The sequence below is a fragment of the Brienomyrus brachyistius genome, chromosome 3 (genome assembly GCF_023856365.1).
Source record: "Brienomyrus brachyistius isolate T26 chromosome 3, BBRACH_0.4, whole genome shotgun sequence".
In the NCBI taxonomy this organism is placed as follows: Eukaryota; Metazoa; Chordata; class Actinopteri; order Osteoglossiformes; family Mormyridae; genus Brienomyrus; species Brienomyrus brachyistius.
In genome coordinates this window covers 17,486,700-17,512,460 of record NC_064535.1, presented here as the reverse complement: position 1 = coordinate 17,512,460, position 25,761 = coordinate 17,486,700, and the positions used below count along the sequence as shown (strand labels likewise).

At 45.1% G+C, this 25,761-nt stretch overlaps 1 protein-coding gene across 1 annotated transcript; it reads right to left on the bottom strand.

Annotated features, from left to right (window-relative positions):
* Window positions 1-70: 70 nt before the first annotated feature.
* Window positions 71-24,835, bottom strand: ppp2r5d (protein phosphatase 2, regulatory subunit B', delta). Its single transcript, XM_049008669.1, has 17 exons — window positions 24,693-24,835; window positions 23,624-23,698; window positions 19,607-19,784; window positions 14,184-14,383; window positions 13,281-13,391; window positions 10,619-10,711; window positions 10,084-10,214; window positions 9,798-9,857; window positions 9,592-9,700; window positions 9,445-9,498; window positions 8,442-8,612; window positions 8,213-8,340; window positions 8,027-8,128; window positions 7,830-7,902; window positions 4,246-4,296; window positions 3,796-3,912; window positions 71-3,364 (listed from the first exon to the last, which is right to left on the bottom strand). The coding sequence occupies exons 1-17, from the start codon at window positions 24,717-24,719 to the stop codon at window positions 3,227-3,229; spliced, it is 1,818 nt and encodes a 605-aa protein (XP_048864626.1). The 5' UTR covers window positions 24,720-24,835; the 3' UTR covers window positions 71-3,226.
* Between the last annotated feature and the right edge of the window lie 926 nt (window positions 24,836-25,761).

Sequence of the window (25,761 nt, the reverse complement as noted above, 5' to 3'; positions counted from 1 at the left end):
ATTAGTCATATCTACACTGTGACCTTGCAATCAATCAATTTTCGATAAACTGGTGATAATACTTTGCCGCTTCTTGTTTCAAGAGACTTTTTATTTTGTTCTGTACATACATGAACATCTGTACAAAATGACATTTCATACTATGTAATGCTCTACCTAATTAAAGTACAACATATGTACATATGACCTGCAAAGCAGCTTAACATTAGTGTGGCGACTGGGCAAGGGGTGGGAGGATCCTGTGGGGGAGAACCTTTCATTCAAATTGTCCTCTTTATTTAGACGAGCTGCTGGACAGAGTGAGACCTCAGATGCTAAGGAGTATCCCATTAATGCACTGTCAGACACGGAAAGTTTCAATGGGGCCTAACCACTTATCTATGTTATGCAAATATAACTATTTGACAGCGAAATACATTTCTTAACTTCAGTCACAAGCCACTAAATGAAGCAAGGTAACAGAGGGTTTATTTCCCATCCCACAGATGATTATATGGCAGAAAATGATTGAAAATAACATCTCCTCTGCTCAGCAGTAGTAGCAAATAAAATTAAAAGAAATGCTCATAAGGTCAAACGTTCATAGCCCCAGTGCTATGTTGTATGTGAAATGAATAATAAAGGAAGTCATTAGTATTTATTGAACTTAAGAGGGTGCTATCATCAATTAGCATTACAGCACTCATTCAGAGGTTATTCAGTCTTAATGGGTGGGGATTCTACAGCTTCAGTCACTGTGTCCAGCAGCACCTCATGTGGATAATAATTCCCTACCTAAGCAATGGTCTAGGGACTGAGGCTGCAGGGTCAGACACTTGCAACCAAGCGGGCATGTCGTGCAGCTAGGCTGAGGTCTGGGTGTGACGGACGGGCCCAGAATGGGCGTGTATGACAGTAAGAGCTATGAGCGTCAAGGTAACGGACGGGCCATGGGGTGGTGCAACCCTAAGCAATATACATACAATATACAAAACACAAATATCAGCAACAATAACTGCAGGCTTTCATTTTTTTTCCCCATATTATGATCCTGAATAGTAAGCATGTTCTCTCGGTATATAGTCCTAATAAGAGGATTGAATAGCACTCTTCCGTATACCAATGCTTTTTTTTTGTTTGTTTTTTTTCCCCCCTTAAATATTGCGTAAGGCGCCTCAGCGAAATTGTAGATCACATTCTGAGAGCCTAAATAAATCAAGCAGGTCTTGGGGGTGGGGAGGGGGGGCATATGAGATGAGTAGATATTTCCTAATTTCTTTTTTTTTGTCTTTTTTTTCTGTACTTGTACTTATTTTCTTTACCAAAACACCAGGCAGACTTGGAGGCTTTTCATTGAAAAGGAAAAAAGGAGAGATGTGTACAAAGAGGTCCTGAGGAAGAATAATAAAAAGAAACCGCTTAGCCACAGCAATACTTCTGGACATATATAAAAAAAGAAAAACATAACAATAAAAAAGTGAAATGAGGTTACAATATCATAGTTTCAAAGCCAAAGAGAGGATGCAGTTATATATGTCTATAAGCTGGACCGGGTTGGTCTCCCTCCCCAGACTCCCAAAGAAGTCAGGACCATGCTGACATGCGGCCCCTTCCCAGACACACCAAGACAAAGCCTGGACTGGAGTGGACCAAAGCTACTCCCCCAGGGCAAACTGCACAGAAATTTTGGAACATGTTGGAAAAAAGACGAGGTCATCTGGATATATGGGAGACACGCCATTTCTCACCCAAGGAAACTGCTCCGTTGATTCTGCATTTTTGGTCAAGTGAAATTTAGCATGAAATGAAGACGCCAGGCAAAACCAAGGTGGTCAAACAGCTCCGAGCAATGCAGGGCTGGCCGGACTGGTGTGTGCGTGTGTGTGGTGGGTAATTAGATTTCTAAGGAGGAAAGAATACTGTGTGTAGTCAGGTGTAGCTAATGTGCTTCCAAAGACATTCTCCAGAGGGGTCAGGTAGAAGTGACACTGAATTCTCAGGGGGCCACCCAGAGGAGTGTGTTGGGACACCAGGAAGGAAGGGGAAGATACTGTAAATGTCCTGAAACAGGTGAAACAACTAGCACCGGAGATGTAGACACTGAAGAACCCTACAAGACATGGCCTCCACCATCAGCTTCACAATACGGAATGCTGTCATCAAAGATCACTTAAACTACTCCAGCAGAGGCAGGTGGAAGACAGCCTTGATATCATGGTTCACAGAGACACACACAGGTAAGATGTGCAAATACTAGGAACCACCAGTACATCACCTGCCAGCCCCACAAGTGACAGAACAAGGGCCCACAACTGTGGTACCATCAGCATCATGGGACACAGTCATATAAAGACCAAACTCTGATGCTGTCATGTGGCTTGTAACGCCCGTCAGAGCAGTAATTCTCACATTCTTACAATAGGATCGGATGTTAGGGAGCGAGAGGGAGGAAGCAGACATGAGATGCTCCCCCAAAACGTTATGCCACATCCTCAAGCTTGAAGAGTCAGCAGCAGTGCTGCTCAAAGAGGCCAGGTCACATGACACACTCCATAGGACTCAGGTCAGGACTGGTGTTCAGAGAGCTTGCCTTTTCATGTCATAGGGGTCTTGTTAAAATGCAGGTATGCACATTACAGTTGACCCAGCACAGAGAGAAAGACCATGATTGCTATCACAGAGCAACAAAACCAATAAAAATACTGACATAATTAAGAACAGCTAAGTGCTACTAACACAAACGTGAGATTCTTCCAATTTCAAGTACATCCCTGTACCTGCTGCTTTTCCTAGCTATTATGCAGCAAAAGGGGGGGGGGGGGGTCACTAGGCCGCCACACTGGCTGGTCTGTTTCAGAGAGTAGTGACACATTGCTTGGGCCCCAAATGACGAGACACAGCAAGCCTGCACCTCCTCCTTTCAGGGCAGGCTGCTTGGATGCGACTCTGCTAATGCTGCTAACTGGGGGTAGGGAGGTTCGGAAGCGTGGCCAGCAGGGCCAGAGAAGAGCGACAGGGGTCTGCGGACCGGGGTGGGGCTGCGGAGGGGAAAGGAAAACTACAGACAGGCGCTTCACTGAAAAGACTAATGTTTGGGTGTCGGTGAGTGTGTGTATACGAGTGTGAAAGAGGGAGAGGTCTACAGACACGGGGTCCTCTGGGGCTGTCAGGGGCGTACAACAGGCAGCATTGGAGTGGCACAGGGCGCGAGCCAGGAGACACAGGGAGGGGGGGCACCCATTTCAGGTCAGAGAGCTTCCTGATTGGCGGTCAGGTACTCCTCAGCCCGTTTGTGGGCCTCCAGCGCCTTTATGGTGTAGACGTCCTGTGGCAGCTCCGACTTCCGCCGCATCAGCACCTTATCCTTCTTCAGCTCCTTCATGCTCTGGAAGGTAGGGGGCGCCGACAGAAAGACAGACGTCAGCATAACGATCCACACTAGCGACAGGCGGCCTTGTTGGGTAGCTGGGTCTATCGCTGCAGCCTTAAACCACGTTAGCACTTCTCACAATAGAAGGCTATTACAAGGAGATTTCTCTGTAATGACGCAAGATTAAAGCAGACTCCCTCCCTGACGTTATCGGTCGAAGAGCCCACTTGGTTTTCTGAAAAAGAGCCTCCGACCACCCTGCCTATGTATGTCCCTGGGATTTAAACTCATAACCTGTTTATGTTGCTAGCACAGGGCTCTACTTATTGAGCTACTTAGTAACACTTAATAATGCACATCTTTTAGCATTAGAGGTTCAGCTTAATCTCCATGAGCTATTGATTTATCTGCTCCCGCAGTTGCGTCGCTTGGCCATGGCCGCTCACCTGCGTGGCCTCGCTCTCCACAGTCTTCTTGAGAAGCTGGATGTCCTCAGCGGTGGGTGTCTCCGTCTCCATGGAGTAGAAAGCCAGGCCTCCAGGGCTCTCGCTGTACATCATGTACTGTCAGGACAAAACAGCTCTCTTTAATGACATGCTGAGGCCGCAACCCCGGCATGAAAATACTGGTGGCAAGTGAAATCAACAAACAGAAATCAACAAACGAATTACGGCTGTATAGAGCAACTTCCGTAAAAGTCGACTCAGCCAGGAGGTTTATAATTTTTTCTGTAAATATGTGGAATAGTTTCACTGCATAAGCTCAGTATTAGCAGCAGTGATGTGGTAAATGACTCCTCTGAGGAGGGCCCCTAAAGCCTCACTGTTACAGACACCATTGAGTTAGTCTGCATCTGGGACAAGAGGCGGAGATGGGGAAGTGTCCAAGGAACTGACCTCGTCTTGGGAGTGGATCCCAGGTCGCAGGGAAGGGTTCAGCTTTGAAAGCTAAAAGGAGAAAATGCAGAAACTGAGGCGCATGCCAGTCCTACGCATCAGCACAAGAAGAACTTAAAAAAAGTCCTTGAGTCTGTGAAATAAGCCCTACAGCGCGACACAGAAACCCCCCTGAGAGAACAACCGATAATTACAACTGTAACACAGGAAAATAGGATAGATAAGAGAGACCAGCACTGATATCAAAGTGAAAAAAGACCATTAGAAGAATGAGACAAAACACAAGACAGAACCAAATTTAAAATTATTTGACAAAACTTAAGAAGGTTAAAAATGAAATAAATACCCTATACTCAAGAGAAAATGAGAAAAAGATGATATTTACAAAACAAAAGGTACTAAAGCTTGGGACCAAGATTTACTAAATTCTTAGCAAAGAAACTAAAATAGCAACAAACATGCTAGTATCTATAAGATTAAAGACCCGGATTCCAAAACTCTTTTACACAAACAAAAAGAAATTCAGATTGCTTTCCAGAATTATTAAACAATTATATTCAGAACCCCTTCTAGAACAAAAGCAAATCTCTCAATTTTTAAACTCTCTTAACCTATCTACTGTGACAGAGGAACAAAATTTGAAACTAACAGCGAAAATAACAGAAAAAGAAGTGAATGACGCAGTTTCTAGACTAAAAGCAAATAAAGCACCTGGCCTAGACAGTTTTTCTTTGCAGTGGTATAAGACCTTCCATCTAGAACTTCTACCAAATTTAGTGAAGATAATTAATTTAGCCTTAAAAGATGGTATAATCCCAAAAACTTGGAGATAAACTATCTCTGTCATTCCGAAAGAAGGAAAAGAAACAGGACTGCGGATCATATAGACCAATCTCAGTTCTTAACAATGATTATAAATCATATACATCAATTCTAGCCAAAAGAATTGAAACGATTCTTCCTCAGATCACCCACACAGATCAGACGGGTTTTATCTCACAAAGACAAACCCATAATAATATATGTAATGAGCATCTAATATTAAGCCACATTCAAAAAAGCTGGAGGTTTTTATTTAAGGTTCCTGAGAGATTTTGGATTTCACAAAGATTTTATTCACAGTATTGAAACATTGTATAACAACCCAACCACTTGTATAAAAATAAATGGACATTTGTCTGACGTTATTAAATTAGATCGTGGGACAAGACAAGGTTGTGGATTGTCCCCAAATGCTTTTTGCATTGTACATAGAGCCTCTTGCCTAGTGGATTAGACAGACAGACAATATTAAGAGTATTTCTATACACCAAGAACAACACAAGATAGCGTTATATGCAGATGATATCTTAATCTACCTAACACAACCTTCAACTTCATTTCCAGAATTATTTAAGATGCTAGGTACGTATGGTAAATATGCAGGATACAAAATAAATATGCAGAAAACACAAATACTGACCTTAAACTATAATGTTCCAAAACAGTTACAAGACAATTTTCATTTGAAATGGAATCAAACTACATTAAAATACTTAGGAATTATACTACCTAGAGATATGACAAAACTGACAGGGACTAATTACGATCCCTTAGTGGCCAAAATTAAAATGGATATACAGAGATGGACCGTAAACCCTTTCATGAGTTTTATTCAAAGAATTGAAACCGCAAAAATGAACATTCTTCCAAGATATCTATTCCTATTCCAATCTCTCCCTACAGAAATTTTGGGATAAAATTATTTCTAGGTTCATTTGGCAAGGGGAAAAAATCCAGAATAAGATTTAAGACTTTACAACTACCAAAAGAGAAAGGAGGTATGGCGATGCCACACATAAGGGATAACTATTATGCAGCTCAAATTAGGCCATTAATGTACTTATGCAAGCAAAACTACTATGCTAGATGGAAAGAGATCGAACTGTCAATGTCTCCAACCCCCCCAATTACAGAATTACAGCCCGTTATGAATAATATTCAAAACCCGTCGTTAAAATTCCAGCTTAAAATTTGGAACTTGGTTAAGGAGGAGTATAAGTTACAAGATAAACTAAGAATACTTAGATGGTGTGCATATGATACTGATTTTAAACCTAACCAAATGGACAGCAAGTTTGAAACATGGATACCCAAAGGAATAACAACATTCTACTCAATAACAAACAAGGGACAGTTGTATAATTTTCAAACTATCAAAGAAAAATATAATTTGGAAAGCCAAGACCTTTATAGACATGTACAAATATGTCACTATTTCAATCATTCTATCAAACCTTACTCGTTAGATATGAACAACCCTATACTGAAAGAAGTCTTAAGAGCATATTCTTTGGAACCGAGTAAAAGTATTATACTTAGATTATATAAATGTTTCACAATAGGAAAATCATACTCCACTATATATGTTAAAAATAAATGAGAGCAGGAAGGCACTTTAGAAATCTTGGAGACTGAATGGGACAATTGCTGTAAATCTCAATAGAACTATACCAACTCATATATTTGGAAGGAATTTGGCTTGAAATGTTTAATTAGATTTTTTATTACACCTATACAAAAAAAAAAAAAAAAAACACTACAGGAGATGACTATAAATGTTGGAGATTATGTGGGAATCAGAATGCCAGTCATTGGCACATATTCTGGGATTGTTCACTTATAAAGGATTTTTGGTTGAAGATACATAAAATTCTGGAAGACATTTTTTCAACGAAAATACCTCTCCAATTCTCTACTTTCATTTTAGGAAACGCCGACTCCCTACCAATACCAATGGATACTTATTTAATATACAAACATCTGCTGGAAAGAAACTCGTTACTGGCTACTTCCAGACCCTCCTGCAATAGCTGAATGGATAGATATTGCCAATGAAATATAAGTAATGGAAAAAGTCACCTTCTCAATCCGGCTACAAACAAAAAAACTTCATTAAATTATGGTCTAATTGGGGTCAACATCTACGAAATTTACAAGAGACATCTAACGGAATTAATGATTTAAGACTCCAACAATTTCTCTATAAAAATAGAAAACAATTGTTTAACTATAACCTATAAGACATAAGTGACAACAACACATGAATTCTCTCTGCACATTCCCTACTCCCCCTCTTTTTTTGTGTTCCATGTATTTTCCTATTTTCCTTCATGGAAAATAGTTCAAAACCTCCACAGGACGCTATGGATAAGTGAAACACAACGATTTTGTTGTATAATGCTATACAACGAGATTATTCATGTATAATCATTGGTGTACTGTCCTGTTTAAAAAAAATTATAATAAAAAAAGAAAAGAGACAGCAGAGATCTCCAGAGGACAAGGAGCCATGGCTGTTCAGCTGCCAAACAAGGGCAGAGTGGCGGCACTGGAGATATGAGGGTGAGTCTGGCAGAATATTTCTCAGTGTGAAAACAGCTTTAGCATCTACTGACTACATGATGTGTGTGTGATTTATGTAACAAAAACACAATAAACACACAATTCAAGAATGGCTGTATACCCACGTCTGTGTAATCAATGGGTGTTCAGTCAGAGGATGTGTTTCATGTGTCAGTGACATCACAGGGGGGGGGGGGTACCTGGGGGTTCTGCCTGGCCAGTTCCTCGATCCTATGCCACATCTCCTCTCGTTCCTTCAGCTTGTACTTCTCCCTGCAATCAGTCAGGTGGTTACCTCAGAGAGGTGCTCCACAGCCCCACGACACGCCAGTCGCCATCAAACCTCACCCAGAGCTGCATGGAGAGCCACGCTCGGGGACCAGGGGGGTGCACTTACTTCTGCTTCTCTGCCTTGTACTGCTGTGTGCACTCGTCAAACAGCTTCTGGTTCATCTCCATGAAGAGCTTCAGGGCATTGTAGATCAATCCATGTATCGTCCTGGTGAGGGAGGCGAACATCGGCTCATGGTAAGAGACATGATGGTAAACTCTTTGGGGACACAGCTACACGGGGCAGACATACTTGTTCCAGTGGCTCTTGGAGTTCTTGTACAGTGCTGGAAACATTATTGGCAGAATCTTCACTGCGTTGTCACTTATGAGGCTCATGATGTACTCATTGTTCCAGTAATAAAGGGCTCTCTCCGCCACCTGAAACCAAAATGCTGCTCACATCCAATCTCAAGAAGACCCAAGACTTCCTGAATACATTAAGCTGTGCTCTGTGGAAAGCCAGGCCCCCGACAGCGTACCTGAAAGTGGGGGCTGGACACACACTTGGCTAGCTGGCGGAAGAGAGGTTCCATGACCTTAATGAACTCGGAGGGCTCAATGACGTCCAGGATCTCCTCCAGCTCATTCAAGAACATCACTTCTTTGGGGCTGTGGGTCTTGGGCCAGAACTTGAGCAGACCCATGATCACCTGAGGCAGGGAAGTGAGATGCTGCGATGTGATTGCTTGAGATATATGCAATGTGGGATATAACCGTCTTGTCTTATAGAACTGGCATTTCAAAAGGGCCGAGGTTGAATGTTACAGTTGATTATCTGGGTCAATCAGGTCACAACACACCACTCACTGATCTTATGACCACTCTGGCAGTAAGGGATCGAAATACAGTACAGCGCCATCTGAAGCATAACGTGGTTATTACAAGCATATTAAGAGTAATTTCCAGAGCCATGAAAATCTCTTGAAAACCTTCTGGTTGAACTGTCTATGGAATATAGCCAAAGCCACACAGCAAAGCAGCGTGGCCGGTATCTATTTCTTCATATGGTCATGCAGTCTGGACTCCTGGTACAGACCTGACCTGATGTAGGCTTCAGTAAACTCTGGAATCAGAGATAGCCTAAAAGGATTCATCAGTGCAGAAGCTGAGCACTTGGAAAACGAGGAGACAACTCCTTGTTGAAGAGTTAAAAATATCATCCTTCGTTTATTGACACCTGCCCAATCTGCAAACACCGGCCTGATCTGAGGCCGCATGTGCCTTAGGAGCATTCACGGTGCATTTTGTTCTTGCGACATTAGCTCCTGCATGCGCACTATTCTTTAACTTTTTTTTTTTTTAAAACTTAAGTGATACTTCAATCACTACAAACACTGTACACTACAATGCATGAAGAGAGGAACACCTATACTTTTCACAATATTAAAAATAATACCGTGGGGATTTCAAAATACCAGGGTATGGCGTAATACTGTCAAACTGCCCAAGCCTAATACCAAGGCCAATAAAATGTAAATTTACCGGTTCCGTCAGACTGCTGTCTTTCTCCAAGAACTGCACCACACAGTAAGCCAGCTGGGGGGGGGGGAAAGAGATAAGCATCTGAGAGTGTCGATATGGCTTCCACACTACGGCGGTGAGGCCTGGCGGCCTGACGTGCATCAGTACCTGTGGATGATACACGCTGAGCGACTTCACTTTGTGCAGAGGCAGAAGGACTCTGATCAGGAACATCTTATGCTCCTCTTTTAATGGCAAAGCGAAACCGTTGATAATGCTGCAAAAGACCATCAGGAGGGGGCAGCAGAGAGCCCATCAGAAATCAGGATCTGACAGGCGGGAGAGGCGAGAGATCTACGGAGCTGGCCACTCACCTCCCGAGGATTTCCAGCAGCTCTGCAATCCCGTTATGATGCTCCGTCTCATATATAAACCTGGAAGTGGGATGTGTTAAAAATACCCCGATTAAAGTAATTAATGCTTCCAAAAAGACATTAATTAAAGAAGGGTTAGAAAATGTTTAGTCTAATTATTAAACTTAAAAAGACATTAAGGATCTCCTGAGTTTCTCTCAGGCAGTTTCCGAATTAGTCAGAAAATGGCCCGACACGAACAAAGAGGTTTTCGGCACAGGGAGGGCAGACCTGGAGCAGCACCCACCTGTAGAATATGTTGTTGATCTGCCGCCGTATATAAGCCCTGAGGCCCAGGAACTTTCCGTAGATCCTGTGCAGGATGGTCTTGAGGAAGTCCCGCTCCCTGGGGTCCTCGCTGTCAAAGAGCTCTAGGAGCTGTGGGGCAGACCCAAGCCGGCAGGCTACGTGAGCTATTCCGGACCCGCGATGGGCGCTGAACATGTCCATTGATGCTAGGCTTATCTCTGGCCAATGAGGGCTTAACTGGCTGTCATTAGGGTGTGGCTAAGCACCTTTAAGGTGCCTGCGACAGCCAATGCAGCTCTCTGTGCATCGTTGCCTCTCCAGATAAACCAGCTGATTGGCAGCTTCCAATAATAAATCAATTAGTCTGAAACCGGAGCTTTGCCAGTAGCATTTATAATGACAAGAAGGGGCCAATTACTCAGGAGTACTGCCCTCTGCAGGCAAGGGGTGAGCACTTGCTCAAAATCATAATGTCTCCACAGGGTGCCATGACAAACAGATGCTTTGCGCCCAGGCCCTGAGCAGATACTTACAGACAGTACAAACTTTTGGTCGATGTATTTTTTGGCAATGTTGGGCTGGAAATCTGGAGACTCCAGGAAGCGCAGGAAGAACTCGTACACCAGCTGGACCAAGAAAACAAGAGATGCAGGGGTTGTGTAAGGGTAAACAAACAAACAGACGGACATTTGAATCGACTCTCCATATGATGGGAGACTGTCACAGAACAGAGGGAGGACCAATTACAAGCACTACACCACTAGGAATTCGAAGCTGAACATCACACACATTGAAATACATAGTGAGCAGCTCAGCATGACAAAAAAAAATTTCAGGATGCAATGATCGCATCTTACATCGCTGACCCCAATTGCTGATTATTTTAAGTCTTTTCTGCCGATACCGATCCTCGCCAATTTTAATTCTAATTCACCAATTCCAATTTTAAGTTCAACAATTAGCAGACTAAACATTTTCTAACCCTTGTTTAATGAACTTAGCCTTCGGCAAGCAAAATATTTTAAAAATTAAAATGGCTCAGCAAGTGTCAAATTAAATTGGTCGTTTCAAATACTTTTGGGGCACCCCACTGACTTTTTGTTCATGTCTTACACACTACGAATAGAATGTCTTTGTCCCACACTGAAGAATCTCCAAATAGCAGACATGTTTCCCATGAATGTTTTACCTCACTTGTCACACAGCGTTACTGGGAGAAGGGAAGGTGAAGGGCGGGGCACACAGCTGTGCATGCACACTGAGTGGGGCGGGTGTTATATCCATAATGTAATATCATGATACTTGTGGTTGTAATCACAATCCACAACATAGATCATTTTTTGTAATGTATGCAATAATGTTAATTAACCATTTAAGTACTTAACCAGCAAGTGTATCCTTACAATAAACACTGCTTGTATCATAATAACAATAATAAACTTAATTATGGCATATAAAATACTGTACATATAAAAGAAACTGACTCATTATAGCAAAAGTGCTTTTTAATATGTCTCTTAGTACTAGTTTCAAAAGTTGTGTATGAGAAAAAATATCAACAGCTGTACACTTCTACAAATACAAAACAACGGATAAATAAAATAACGAATTAATAATTCGTTATAATAATAATTGGCTGATGTGGAAAATGAAATTGCTATTTTAGGAGTAGTTTTTACAGAAAAACTGGTGTAATATTACATTTGATTTCACGTCAGTTCGACGCCGATGTCACTGCATATTCACGTCGATGTCGTACGTCAGCGTTTGGTTTTGGCCGGGCAGCGCAGTGGTGCAGTGGTTAGCACTGCTGCCTCACAGCAGGAAGGTCCTGGCTTCTGTCCCAGCTCCTTGCTGTGTGGAGTTCGCACGCCCTCCCCGTTTTTGCTGGGGGCTTCGGTTTCTTCCCATGGTCCAAAAGCATGACCGGCGAGTCTAAATTGGCCCTGCAGTTGTGTGAGTGTGTGCGCCTTGTGGTGTGTAGGCCACTGCCCGGGGCTGCTTCCTGTCTGTGCCCGGTGTTGCTGTGATAGGCTCTGCTCCCCCCGCGACCCCAGTTGGGATTAAGCAGGTTCAGAAAATGGATGAATGGATCCACTGCCCGATCTTAAATGGGAGGTTTGGCAGCATTTTAGCTTTCCGATAATCACCAACGAAAATACGAGAAAAGCACAGGCAAGACAAAAAATACGTGCTAACATGGTAAAAGACTGATAACATACACAAATAGCACAACGAAGATGCTTCAGTATGTCCACCGGCACCACGGTGAGTTGAGCAAAGATTATTAAAAGGGAAAACCATAAATTTCAGTTGCACTGTTAAGAAGTGGAATCGTATCGTGAATAGTATTGAATAGTGAGTTGGGTGTATCGTTACATCCCTAATTAATAATAAACAAGATTTTGAATTTTTGCATTAGTAAGAAGTGTTTGCTGCGGTTTGGTTACTTCAGGCATGGTGGTGCAGTGGTTAGCACTGTTGCCTCACACCTCTGGGACCCGGATTCGAGTCTCCACCTGGGTTACACTGTGCGGAGTTTGCATGTTCTCCCCTTGTTGTCATGGGGTTTCCTCCGGGTACTCCGGTTTCCCCCCAGGTCCAAAAACATGCTGAGGCAAATTGCACTTGCTAAATTGCCCGTAGGTGTGCATGTGTGAGTGAATGGTGTGTGAGTGTGCCCTGCGATGGGCTGGCCCCCCATCCTGGGTTGTTCCCTGCCTCGTGCATTGATTCTGGGACAGGCTCCGGACCCCCCACAACCCAGTAGGATAAGCGGTTTGGAAAATGGATGGATGGTTACTTCAGAAAGTGTGGGAGACGCTGCGCATAGCCAGACATTCCATGGGTTTGCCTGTGGGTACTAACATCTTAGGTGGTTAAAAAACTGCCTGCCTTGCCATGTGCTGTATAAACAGTATCTTGCAAACCATTTCCTCACAATCAAATTGAAACCCCTTTTTAACCAATCCTTGCTCATCAGCCATGCCGCACACACTGTTCAATGGCATAGCCAACCTGTCCATGGACTGTTGTTTACCATGTGGCACAATATTTTTAGCAGTGTAATGGTGTGTGTGTGTACACACACACACACACACACACACACACACACACTTTCTGTGGTGGTTAGGACTAATAACATCGGCCATATTTAGACTGGCCGGTGACGCTCAGGCTGCGGGGGCACTGTACCTGCAGGTGGGGCCAGGCTGCCTCCAGCGTGGGTTCATCCTCCTCCGGGTCAAACTCTGCCCCTGTGGGGTTTGAGGATGGGGGCAGGGTCCTGAAGAGGTTCACTGAGAACTGAGGCAAAGGGACAGCATGTGAGTGCCATTTCATAGACACTTAATCCACACACTGAAATCTCAGAAGTCTATCTGACGTGGCTGAAAAGGGAGGGTGGGGGGGGTGAGGCTAGGATTCACTGTGTCTCATTATGCCATGTGCATGTCACACACAGGTACTGCTCTCCGAAGGCCTGTGAGTCACGCTGCCTGCAGCTCTCCAGGGGATGCCAAGCCCAGCACGTCTAACCAGGCCATCTACTGAGATCGCGTTTCCTTCACGTTATGTGGGCTCTTCTGGCTGTTCCGAAGTCCCAGCCACTAACTCGTGACTGAGCCTGGCCCCACCCATCACGACCGGTGAGGCTCAGCCGTCACACGCGATTGGCTGTGTGCTGGAGCATGTGAGCGTGTAAGAGAACAGCAGTGCAAAGAGGCGGAGGGGGGAAGGTGGACACGGACTGGGAATAAGACTGGGGAGCAGAGTTCCTGTGTGTTTGTGTGCGCGCAAGGGAGGGGAGCTACGATGACATCATCACAGGACAGAGAGACACCCAGACACTCAGGGGACGCTGGGAGCAGCCGTCAGATTTCATTCATCCAACTTCCCACTGTGGTTAATGGTGGATGAAAGATAAGATCTGAAGAGGAGCTACGCAGCCTGGGCAGAACTGGGGTCAAGATGGCGGAGGACGACTGTCAAAAATCAATAGAGCTTCAATGCTCACTAAGTTATCTACTGTCAAAATCAATATTCTGCAGGCGGCAGAGGAGGCGTGTAGCCTCCAGGGGGTGCTGTGTGCATGCTCACCATGATGACGGCCTCTGGGTAGATGCATTCGGTGACCACGTCACGGTTGTGTGTGATGTACTCCACCATCTCATTGAGGCCGGCCCGCTTCACCTCCTTGTACTTGAGGTCGCTGAGCGGGTCAGTGACGAAGTCGAACAGCACACAGCACTGCCGAAGCTTCTGCACAAACAGCTCCTCCCTGTCGATGGGTGGGGCATCTGGGAGAGAGAGTGAGAGGTAAGACGTCAAGGAGTTGCTTCTTGTCTTGGATTCTACTTTCCCCCCACGTCATGGAGCCCGAGCATAAGAATGACATCTCCTCTCCTCAATACCCAGATAACAAGCCCCCCTAATGTGCCACATGATCCAGTCACCCAAGTCACTCGGGACATACTTGGATCCACATCTCTAAAGGATTCCTGCAGGAAAATGCTCTTAAAGCATGACAGACAATTCCCACAACATATGCATCGCAGTTCTCCCAGGCTCAGTACAATCACTACACGTAAGGGGGTGCTAGCACAAACAAAAATGAGTATGCCTCAGTGCTAGACAAATGCTCAAAGTCAAAAACCAAGTCAACCAAATAAGATCTTCACACTGCGGTACAATAGAATGATATTCTGAAGGGAATAAATGTCTTGGAGTAATCAACACTCAGTGCTATTCTGCTAAGCCAGAGCAAAACAGCATGTTACCATTATGGCTTAAGGACACTTTAAGATGGCTCAACCGAAACACTAAACCCACACTAAAAACCACTGCAATCTAAACACAGCTGGGCGTATCACAGAGTTTTATACAGAATGTTCACCATGCTACTGCGCTAACCAAAGGAAAGGGTATGTTTGTAGAGTGGTTGTCCTGGACCCAAACAGCACAAACGCTTGTGAAACCAGAATACATGCTTTTCCAGTCCAGACACACAATACTCTGCTGTCGTGGAAGGGCTCCGTATCAGCAGCAGGAACTGCTGCGATCAGGAAGTGGCCGGTCACCATGGTCTCTAACAGCGCTCAGTAACGCGTGACAATTCGGTGCTGCAAAGGTCAGTACACTGTTTGTCCTGGATTTCGCAGAGTTCATGAACTACACAAAAGCCAATGTTTATCAAACCATGCGGAAACAAGCCCCACCTTTTCCCTCACAAGGCTCCTCCAGAAACTCAACCACTGTTCCAGGCTTTGGGAGAGCAACGTGTTGGCCTGGTGAAAGACAAGGTGCTGCTCCAAACTGCCACATGACTGTGATGCTGTTGGCTCCAGAACCCGGCACCAAACGGATCTCCCTCCCTGCTGGAGACCCCTCACCAACTCTCTTAGTTTAGCTGCCACTGAACTGGCACCAGCCTCATCTCCAAGTTCAACCAATCATCAACCACCGCAGCAAAAAGGAATTAAACTATAAATCATGATGACAAAATGATAACTGCATCCATTTTAAGAGCACAAGCTTAAAGGTACAGCTACACCGGCACACATATACCAAGGCCTATAGCTTAACTCCCGTGACACGTGGGGTGCACAGATAGATCTCCCAAACAGGAACCCTTCTCCCAACTCACAGCACACCAACTCAGAAAAGACTAAGACCATGGGGGGAGACACCACATGGATGTGAGAGAGGCACAACAGAGAGTACATTAAGACATCAAATATGTGTCTGAGCCATGCAATTAGGTCTGAACACTTTACGCCCATTTAAAAGGGTTATACATTCAGCCCCCAATACAGAGCCCTCATCCTTCAGCCTGATCTCCAGCTCAACCAAAGCAGCATCACCCTGGGGGTCTTTGGTCCCTGGGACCAAACTCGCATCCTCAGCCATGCAGCTGAACAGAATGTCACCCACAAGCGCATCACTGACTACCAAGGGTGAGGAACAGGTACCACACAGCACACACATCAATTAATTACAGCAGCAATAATTAATTAGGCAGCATTTTCTATTTTTTATTCAACAGTCATTAGATGAGCTGAATCACGTGTTACAGGCAGCTGTTGACGAGGGCCGGGGTGTCTGAAATGTGAGTGAGGCATTTTCACACCATGCCGTTGCATGTCTTGCAGGCGGCCCATTGATCAGGCTGATGTTACTATATCCCCAACACACTTCACAGCACCCTGAAAGCTCTTCACCAGCCGATTCCAATGGGAGTGAAAAGCAGATGCCACAATGTCCTCTTTGACTGGGCCAAAGTGTTTCTTATGTTTAGCAGCAACCAAGCCTGAATACAAGCATATTTAAGACCAAGGTCACTTTTTCTACTGGAAACCAAGTCGCCTCCTACCATGAGAATTAGCATGACAATAATATTATGATTTTCAAGCTGCTTTATGGTTTTGTTTACGAAGTACCCGCTTCCTCTCTCTCCAAGGCTGCGTTCCTGGAGACCAAGCCCTTCCTCAGCCGCCACGCCAGCTTACAGGTTGAGATGTCATGGCAGCAGAGGGGAAAAGGGTAAGATTACATAGCCAATAAGCACACAGTCAGTTCAGATGCTCAGTTGACGAAGTCATGGTGTTGGATCAGTGATGTAGGACTGATAAAGTCTTACAGAGGTTCTCCACAGAGGTCCTAAAGACAATGAGGGGAAACTGATCGCTACACTGACACTGCCCTATCACAGGACAGCATTGTGTTTCTGAGGTCAGCATCTGAAGGTTACCAGCCTTACAGTGACACAGATCAGTGCCCGAAGAGACACGAAATGGAGCAAGTCACTTACAGCATCAAAGACTTCTACTCTTTCAAATGGTTTGCATCAGGAACTGATACTCTCAACTGAACAAGAGTCAAACAATGTCAATAGACGCTTTCGGAAGTCTTCAGAGTTTCCTGCTGATTGGCTACTGAATGCCAGAGTAGACCTTCCTAGGATCTACACCTCAGCATGGTGGCTTAGATGGGCTGCTCCATCTACACCTGAACTCCCTCCCACAATGCAGATACAATTGTCTTCTCTACCACTACCTACCAACTGAAATTGGGAGAAACCAGATGCCATTAGATCAGCGTCATACTGAAGTCAAAACCAAAATGCTGGTTAAAATCAGACTTACGAAATAAAGACCTCTATCATGATTACACTTTGGGTCAAAAAGATAATGGAAACCTAGCTGGGCTGTTTGAACCAGTTTCACAATAGCTCTGCTCAAACTTGCAGAAGTAACAGCACAATCTTCGCAAACTTACGACAATCTGCATCCAAGGTACTTGGCCTTCTCCGATGCTTTTAATGCCCTCATGGTCTAGTGTGTCATCACAGTACAAGTAGGCCGCACTGCCATTGAGCAGCAGGAGAAGGAATGTCTTTAATCTTGAGACAATCGATAATTTCAGAAGAATAGTCAGAGCAACAACAATATAAGAGCATTACTCATTCTGCCCAGTCAGAAATGCACTACATATGACTAACAAGATAATCACTCCACCTGTCCAGTTCCTCTTTTCCCTCCCGTGCATCTCCCCATTCACCAGCTCACAATAAAAGAAGAGTCATTCATTTGGCGGTGACCAATCACACAGTTCAACGGCAGGCAGCTGTGTCCTGTGGTTGGGTACGAGGAACAGCCCAAAGCCAAACCTCGATTTCCCATAAGGATGGAGTTGTGTGAAGGGCTCAATGAGTGGGCCTGGTTCACTAAGATGGTGGAGACGAAAGGGGAACAATGCTGGCACACATGGATGAAGGGGTTTGGCAGTGTGAGGCAGAGATGCAGGAGGGCTGCAGATGAATGACACAATAAGGTCCTTACACAAAAGAAGGAAGAGAAGCTTCCGCTGTTTATTTACCACCTGCTTCCAGAAAGCACGCCAGCTCACGCCCCCTGCCCTGGGAAGACACAGGGCCCCTTCGGTTGCCAGGCTGCTCATTTGCACACAGCCATGGCCAGACGTTAATTCCCGACACGCAGTTTGATAACACGCTGGGCCTGGAAGGAACCCATGAGGCAAACAGCGATTTAAGCCTGAGTAGAAACCTGCAACGTGACCATGCGGAGCTCTCCTCCAGCAAACCCGGCTGCTGGAGCCCAAATACACCTACAGTGCCAGAATCTTACAGATTTATCACAACAGGATTCAGCTGCCTGGTGGTACGGGTAGGACAATTCACCTGGTCAACTCATCTCCCTGATCTCCTCATGATAGCTCCTGAGGGCCCTATCAAGCAGGTTAAAGAGTCAGGCTCTAGGATTTATCAGTACAGTGTGCCAACTGGGAGAGCTGATCATTCCTCAAGGTCAAGAAGGCTGTCTGTTACCAGCTGTAGGTGTCTATTGGCATTCAAAGTTGAGTGTTTACACTCCTGAAGGGAGATAACAGCCCCACTGTGGGAGGGATCACAGTAAGGTGTCAATCACTGCTTCAAAGCCTCTATTATTCCACCAAATAATTTTATCCTGCCCACACTGAACGGATGCTATTAAATATGTCTACAGGGCAAAACTGCTCACACATCACAGTTTCTCCTTCACATACTGATGGACAGGACCAGAAATTAAGCTCAGTTGCTTGAGGTCAGTAATATAGATGAAGGATAAGAACTAAAAGTGAATTACTACACCTTTGCAACTGATCATATTTCGCGTCTAGGACCCATCAAACGGTAACTCCCCCTACATGGGAGAGGAGACAGGGCAAACCCTAAACCCCAAGGCCATCCTGGAGTAGGACTTAAAGTTTCCCGATTCAGGAGACGAGCCCTGGCTCTCAGGGCTCGCTGTGGCGCGCTAAGCACACAAGAGGAGGTGCAGATGCAATTCAACTGCAGTGTTAGGCAGCATAAATAAGAATAATCTCTCAATACTGTGCTGGGGAAAGGAGAAATATCATCATCTGTTACGCCCAATTATTACCATTAATCAGATAAACACAGTGATCACTGCTATCTTGCAACAGCAAACAGCCGGACTGAGTGGCCTGTGTGCGCTGTGGAATGGAATGGCAAGCCCCAGGTCTCCCTGGCTAGCTCTCAGATAGCCGGACCAAGGGGTCCGTTTGTACTGTGGAATGGGACAGGCGAGGCCCAGGTCCCCCCAGTTACCTCACAAACAGCCAAAACAAGTAAATGGACTGCATTTATATAGCGCTTTTCTACTCCTAGAAATACTCAAAACACTTTACAACTCATGCCAATACACCCATTCATACACCGGTGGCGGAGGCTGCCATGCAAGGCGCCAACCTGCTCATCGGGAGCAATTTGGGATTCAGTGTCTTGTCAAGGACACTTTGATGAGGTTAGGAGGAACCAGGGCTTGAACCTCCGGTTGCCGAACGATAGCACTACCTCCTGCACCACCATCTTCCCCTAAGTGGCCCTTATGGAATGGGATGGGAGGGTCCCAGGTCCCCCCAGTTACCTCACAAACAGCCGGACCAAGGGGCCCGTGTGTACTGTGGAATGGGATGGGAGGGTCCCAGGTCCCACTGGCTACCTTTCAAGGCCGGCAGTTTCTGCAGCTCGCGGTTCCTGCTCAGATTGAAGCGGGATGAACTCTGGCGGCGCTCCTTCTTCACGATCTGTGGACCCCCCGAGTACTTGATCTTGTTGAGCTGGGTGGGCGGGGGGGTGCTGTTGCTGGGCCTCTTGCTGGCCATCTGCTGCTGTTGGGCCTGAAGAGAGGACATGCGAAACACGTGTGTATGTGCCGTGAGTTCTCAGGCTTTACATTAGTGCTCATCATAAGGTTTAACTCTAGGTAGGTTGGGCCAGAACCCTAAAAATGACATGTATGTACATGTCCCTAAGATACCTATGGAGACCAAAGAACACTACCAGCTTATCCTACAACATCACAGCACTGCCAAACATTATACGGATAGATGAAAAAACAGGCCAACAGCTGGATGGATAATCGATGGCGGGGAATGGTTGAGGATGTGAATGAAAGAAACCAGAAAGCCAGAGCTGACACGAAGGGAGCCACACATGCTCCGACTGTGACTTCAGTGCAGCAGAACCTGGGAACACCCTCACTTATTTTAGAACAATCTGTACATTTGCTTCTTGGCTCTGGCAGCAATGGATGACGGGTATCAGAACACAAACGGAGCTACAGAAAAATCAACGGACCACCTTTCACAGTGGATATGCTACCTGCAGCAGATAAGTAATGCATAAGGCCTACTTTGATCTAATCCCAGTCTCAGGTTGACTTTAAGCAACCTCATTGTAAGACGACCACGAACAGTGTCTACCGTTTCAGCCGCTCATTACAAGACTCAGCAACGGTGAAACCACCTTTCCATCTCCAGGGAAGGTGGCCTCGGGGCTGTGCAGATGCAGACAGCCAAACTGCCCCACACGGTAACCCTAGCCAACATTGTCCAAAACCTATTTTATCACCAGGTTATAAAAGAAGCTGCCACAGACAGTGACACTGGACGGTTAAATATTGAAAGAGAACACCAATGTGGAGTGATGGGCTTCAGAAAGTACCAAAAATATGACACTTCCAGGTGTTGGTTTCCCACTGGTGTAAACACTGGTACCGGCACCAAATGACATGACAAAGTGAGGCAGGGAATATTGTATGGAATTTGAAAAGTGGCTGTAGTATATTATACACCTTGGCGATATTAATACCAGTGTCACATGTTATGCACATACAATCCTTACATCGCTGATCAGCTGTATTAAAATAAAGCTTGTTCTGTACGGACATTATAGCATAAGGGGTTAAAGTATCACAAAAATATTTCACTCTGTTACTCTGTCATACAGAAAAGAAAAAACTTGGCAAGTTTTGAAATTTTAATTATTCCTTTTATAAATTCTTATGTGTTTAAAAATTAGTTTAAAGTTTTACCTCCACTGCTTTTGCAGGAGCGCTGCATATATTCTCTGAGACAATCATAATCATTTTCATCCCTGCCATTAAAATCACTCGAAGACGGGTTTGAGAAAAATTTCTGAACTCTTCTTTGTTTTATAAATACCCCTATATTTATTACAACAAAATCACATGACTAGGACAGCACGCTTTATGTGAAATCAGCTGTATTAGTATATTCAATGAAATACTTCTTAATTTCTTGTCAATCCATCCAGATTATCTTCTTGTATATGTTCTTATGCTGAAATTGAATTTTTATTTTTACTTCATTTATCATTTTTCGTTTGTATTGTTTCTGAGGCAGGCTATTTGCATAACCAATCAAAAAGAACGCATTTCAAGTTCTACCCCAAAGTACTAAGGTACCAAAGAAAAACCCCAGCTGGTTTGGCACTTTTGGTACTGGTACTCGACTTGAAGCCAATGAAAAGGTAAAAGAACTGAAACTATCACACCAAAAGTACTGTACTTGGTGCCATAGAAAAGCAACCTTAGAGGGCAATTGGTTGAACGTAGGATGAAACAAAATGGGCCAGTGGGGCTGGTGCCACCCGTTGGCCAGCCTATGTGGGCAGCACTTTGAGCAGAGCTCAGTTAGCATCCAGCCATGACCTAAACCGGACTCCGTATAAACACTCCTTTAACATCTAGAGCAAAAGCTGGACACAGACAGGAAGCCTATTGAGACCAAGCCATCAGGGTACCCTGGACCGGAGGCGACCAGGACCACCAGAAAGGGATGATGGACCCGCTCCTGAAATAAATTTAATCGATACCCTCCTGTTTGTGGCACACCAGGAGCACTGCTGCTGAAAAGTCAATACACAGCCGTATACAACAAGCATGTCAAAGGCCGGAACACAGGAAAGAGTGAGAGGCTGGCTAGTGGACGACGGGGGGGCCGTGGGCGTCTCTGGACCTGGGCAAGAGCACAGAGACAAGGCTGCCAAAAAGCTGGAGCTCACACTGTCCTTTGGGAGCCGCACAATGATTCGCGGATGCTGGACGGCAACAGCACCAGAGACAACCAGCACACACCTCCGAACAGAACACGCTGTGACGAACGGAAATGTGCACTAAATGCACAGTCCGGCCCTCGGTAATCAAATACATTTCCTTTGACTTGTCACCGATGGCAACCGCAACTCGATTCAAACTCACAGAAGCTGCAGTAAACATGTTCTGGAGCTGACAGAACAGGTCGCTGGAAGACACCGCCACAGATTAACTGGGCACGGGTCCAAACGTTACGTCATCTGTGGTTCTGTTTCCCACACAAGAAACGCAAAAAAAAAAAAAAAAAAAAAGATAAACAGATCGAGCAGCTTCTTGGTCAGCTGCCTGGGCCTGCTCTCCTTATTGAGCGGTGTGTCCATCACTCCTGCTCTTTCCAGGGTCATTTTCGGGCACGCCACACCTCCGGCTCTGCGAGTCCGAGACAAGCTGCTCCGCTTGGCACGCACATTTAGCATGGCCTTCTCTGCGGGTTCCACCCACAGGCCAAAGTCCAAGGGAGCCAGTAAGTCCGAGATGCCTTTGGCCTGTGAGTGGCATCCAAAGCAGTGCTGCCCATGCCCTGCTTCCTGGGATGGGCAGGCACAGAATGAATCCCAAGCACCATTCAACACTCGGATTCAGCAAGCTCAAGATAAATGAGAAACACACCGAGTCCCCATTACGCTCTCCAAGTTATCTACCTCTGCTGTATAGCGCCATTCAGTAACCAGGAAATCAGACTGTGATCAGTGCTAATCCTAATGTCCTAATTGGTTTCCCCACTACTCTGTACATGGGGAGACCCAGATAAGTATTATATGGATTCGACAGTAAAATTTCATTTAACGGAATGGACTCATGCTTCATCAGTGCTATAATGGCTACAAAGTTAATGATTCACTCAAACGTCCATTAACACAAGAACAAGGGGCCTCACTAGTGCAGAACCTTCCTTTACTCTCTGGGCAGCAAGTAAGCAAGCAGAACAATGAGTGCGATTCCGAAGTCCTGCACTTGTTCCGTTTTCTCAGACATTAGGAGATGGCAGGCAGGTGAAACTCTTACTTCTGTACAGTGTCCACAGAGCACAGCCTGCCCCTCCCTTGGGAGAAATCATCTAACCTAGAACCAAATAAAGCCCTTATAGGCCACCCCCCTAAAACCTCAGGCTTTCAGAGGTAGCACCTTTCAGGTGACAGAAAAGACCTGGACAGTCATCTTCATGCAGCCTAAATGGGAACAGATTTCCACAGGGCATTCTTAAAATTTTTACTTCAGTAATTGTTTTATCAAAGGTATGTAAACTATACAAATAATATGCTTCTCTTTTAAACAGGTTCTCAATATCAGCATATCAGAGGTGTCAGAGAGGCTTGCAGTGCTAACAGCGGGATGTTTTTATATTAATTCGGGCTAAGCACATTTTTAAAATCTGACAAAGGAAACTGTATACAGAGCGGCTGGTCTACCACATGCTCTTTTTCAGCTGAATGGTACATTTCACACAGACCCATATGCTGAGGTTAGTCGGGGAACATGCAGAGAACCAAGTGTGTTCAGACATGAATGGTCATCTACCTGATCTAAAGAGTGATGTTCCCCGTTTTGACGGTGATTTACCTCATCGGGATGCTCGTCCTTTCCCGCACTCACGGTGCTGTTCTTTGCGCTGCTTCTGGCAGATTTGGCCGGTTCCTGTGAACAGGGCAGAAATCTGACCACATCCCCAGAACAGCGGGACTCTTTACGGTAATGGACATTCAGACGCGATTTGGGGTTTAATTATGATTTGCTGTCGACTGCTGCTGCCGTGCCAGGTTGCTCTGTAGACATGACCCCCCCCCCCCCCCCGGCGTGACTTCAGCAGACAGCCAGTTACACCAATATGAAAGATACAGAACATACCGGTGTTGCAGGAAAAAATGCCTCCCGATAATTTGGAAAACGGCCTGGCAACATCTCGGTATCGCCTCGCCCCCCCCCCCATCCCATCGTATCAGTGACATTGAGAGGAAACGTTTGATCACATCCGCGCGGTACGCCGCAACAGATTAACGATCGGCGCGGAGAACGGGCACATATAATCCACAATGACGGATAAACAGACTGGCGCCTTTCTATGGTACCGGCAGCCTAGACGCCAGAACTGCAAATTAAACTTGCGTCCGTTTACTTTATAAGTGTGAGGGTAATGCAACGATGCAGCACGCCAATAAAATATACACTACTTAAGAAACGTGTCATGCATTGATGTAGAGAAGCAGTTATTTTTACGCGAAGCACATACAACTGTTTTTTTCCTTTAAAAAGAACTTGAAACGTTATTTCGCCGACTGACTCGCTTGACAGATGCCATACTCTTAATCACTGAAAAACAATACTATACAAGTAGGCAGCGATCCTGCATGTGGAAAGTGGATCGTGTCGCAATAAGGTTTACTCATGCGCCCAAACACGTTCCTGAATTACAAATGCCTTTTGTAGCCCCAAAGACGCCGATAAACACAACGGGGAAAAAGGCAGGGCGCTTTTGCGTGGTCTGAATACTAGCTAGGCCTTAATAATAACACAGTGTGCCGCTTGCCATTCAAATTAAAGACATGCAGTCGTTTATGTATTAGCCGATAAAAACAGGAAAACGCAACTTCCTTGTCAGCGGGATTAAAATCCAGCATCTGGCATGCATTACCTTCTCTTTTTTAGTTTTGTTCGGCATCGTGCGGCTCCTGACGCCTGACTCGCCCGGGACTCGGTCGCTCTCCCTTCGCCTGCCTCCGGCTCCCTGCGCCCTTCTAGGCCGCCACTGTTCCAATTGGTCCGAGACACGTAAAGCTGCCTAGCTACATACCGCCGCTGTTTTTTAATTGGATGAAAGGCGGCTAGCGGTGCCGTAACTCCACTCGGGAAGCAGATATTCTACCTAGCAACACTTGGTATACACACACATACTCTCTTTGGGGGTTTTTTCGGGCGAGCATGTACATTTTGGGGAATGTTCTTTAAGTTATGTGGAAATGCCTGATATATTTTACATTTCATATTGCATTGTGATTATTTGACTCATATATGTTCAATGTTTTTGGCGACCCTGTACCGGAGAAAGGAGAACCAGAGGTAGGAGGATGATTTGTTAAAGTTTATTTAAATTAATACCCCGACTACGCGGTGCAATGTTTTGGGAACAAATACTAATTTATTACATAAGGGGCATTACACAAGAATTAAATCCCAAGTAATTGCACCATAGATGGGAAAGCATGTATCTAACAACTATGTAGCATCTTGAAATGGAAAACCTCGAACTATGTTAATAGATTATAGCACAAACAGGCATTCCCAATATGGTCGGAACATGACTTTATTGTAGTTATTAAAGTATCTTTTCCCCCTCATTTTCTCTTGTGCTGGGTGTTGAAAGCATTGTGGTCTTTAAGAGTTTAATGCACTCCGTGAGTGATTTCTAACTTGATGTATCTGCATCACTACGGGGTTTAGCTTTGCCACAAACCCCAGAATGGAATTGAGAAGCCCTTGTCCTTATGTACAATGATAGCTGTAGCTTATCGGCAGCTGCACAATGGCAGTGGCCACTATCACCAACGTCGACCATACGTAGACTGTAGTTATCACTTTTCCTCTGTGAAGACTTGTAGCTTTCAACTTTTATTAGAGCATGCGGCGCCCTCTTCTGGGCATGTTGTGTAATGGAGGCTTTATTACAGATGAACTCTTACCTTGAAGCACTTGAATATCCACAA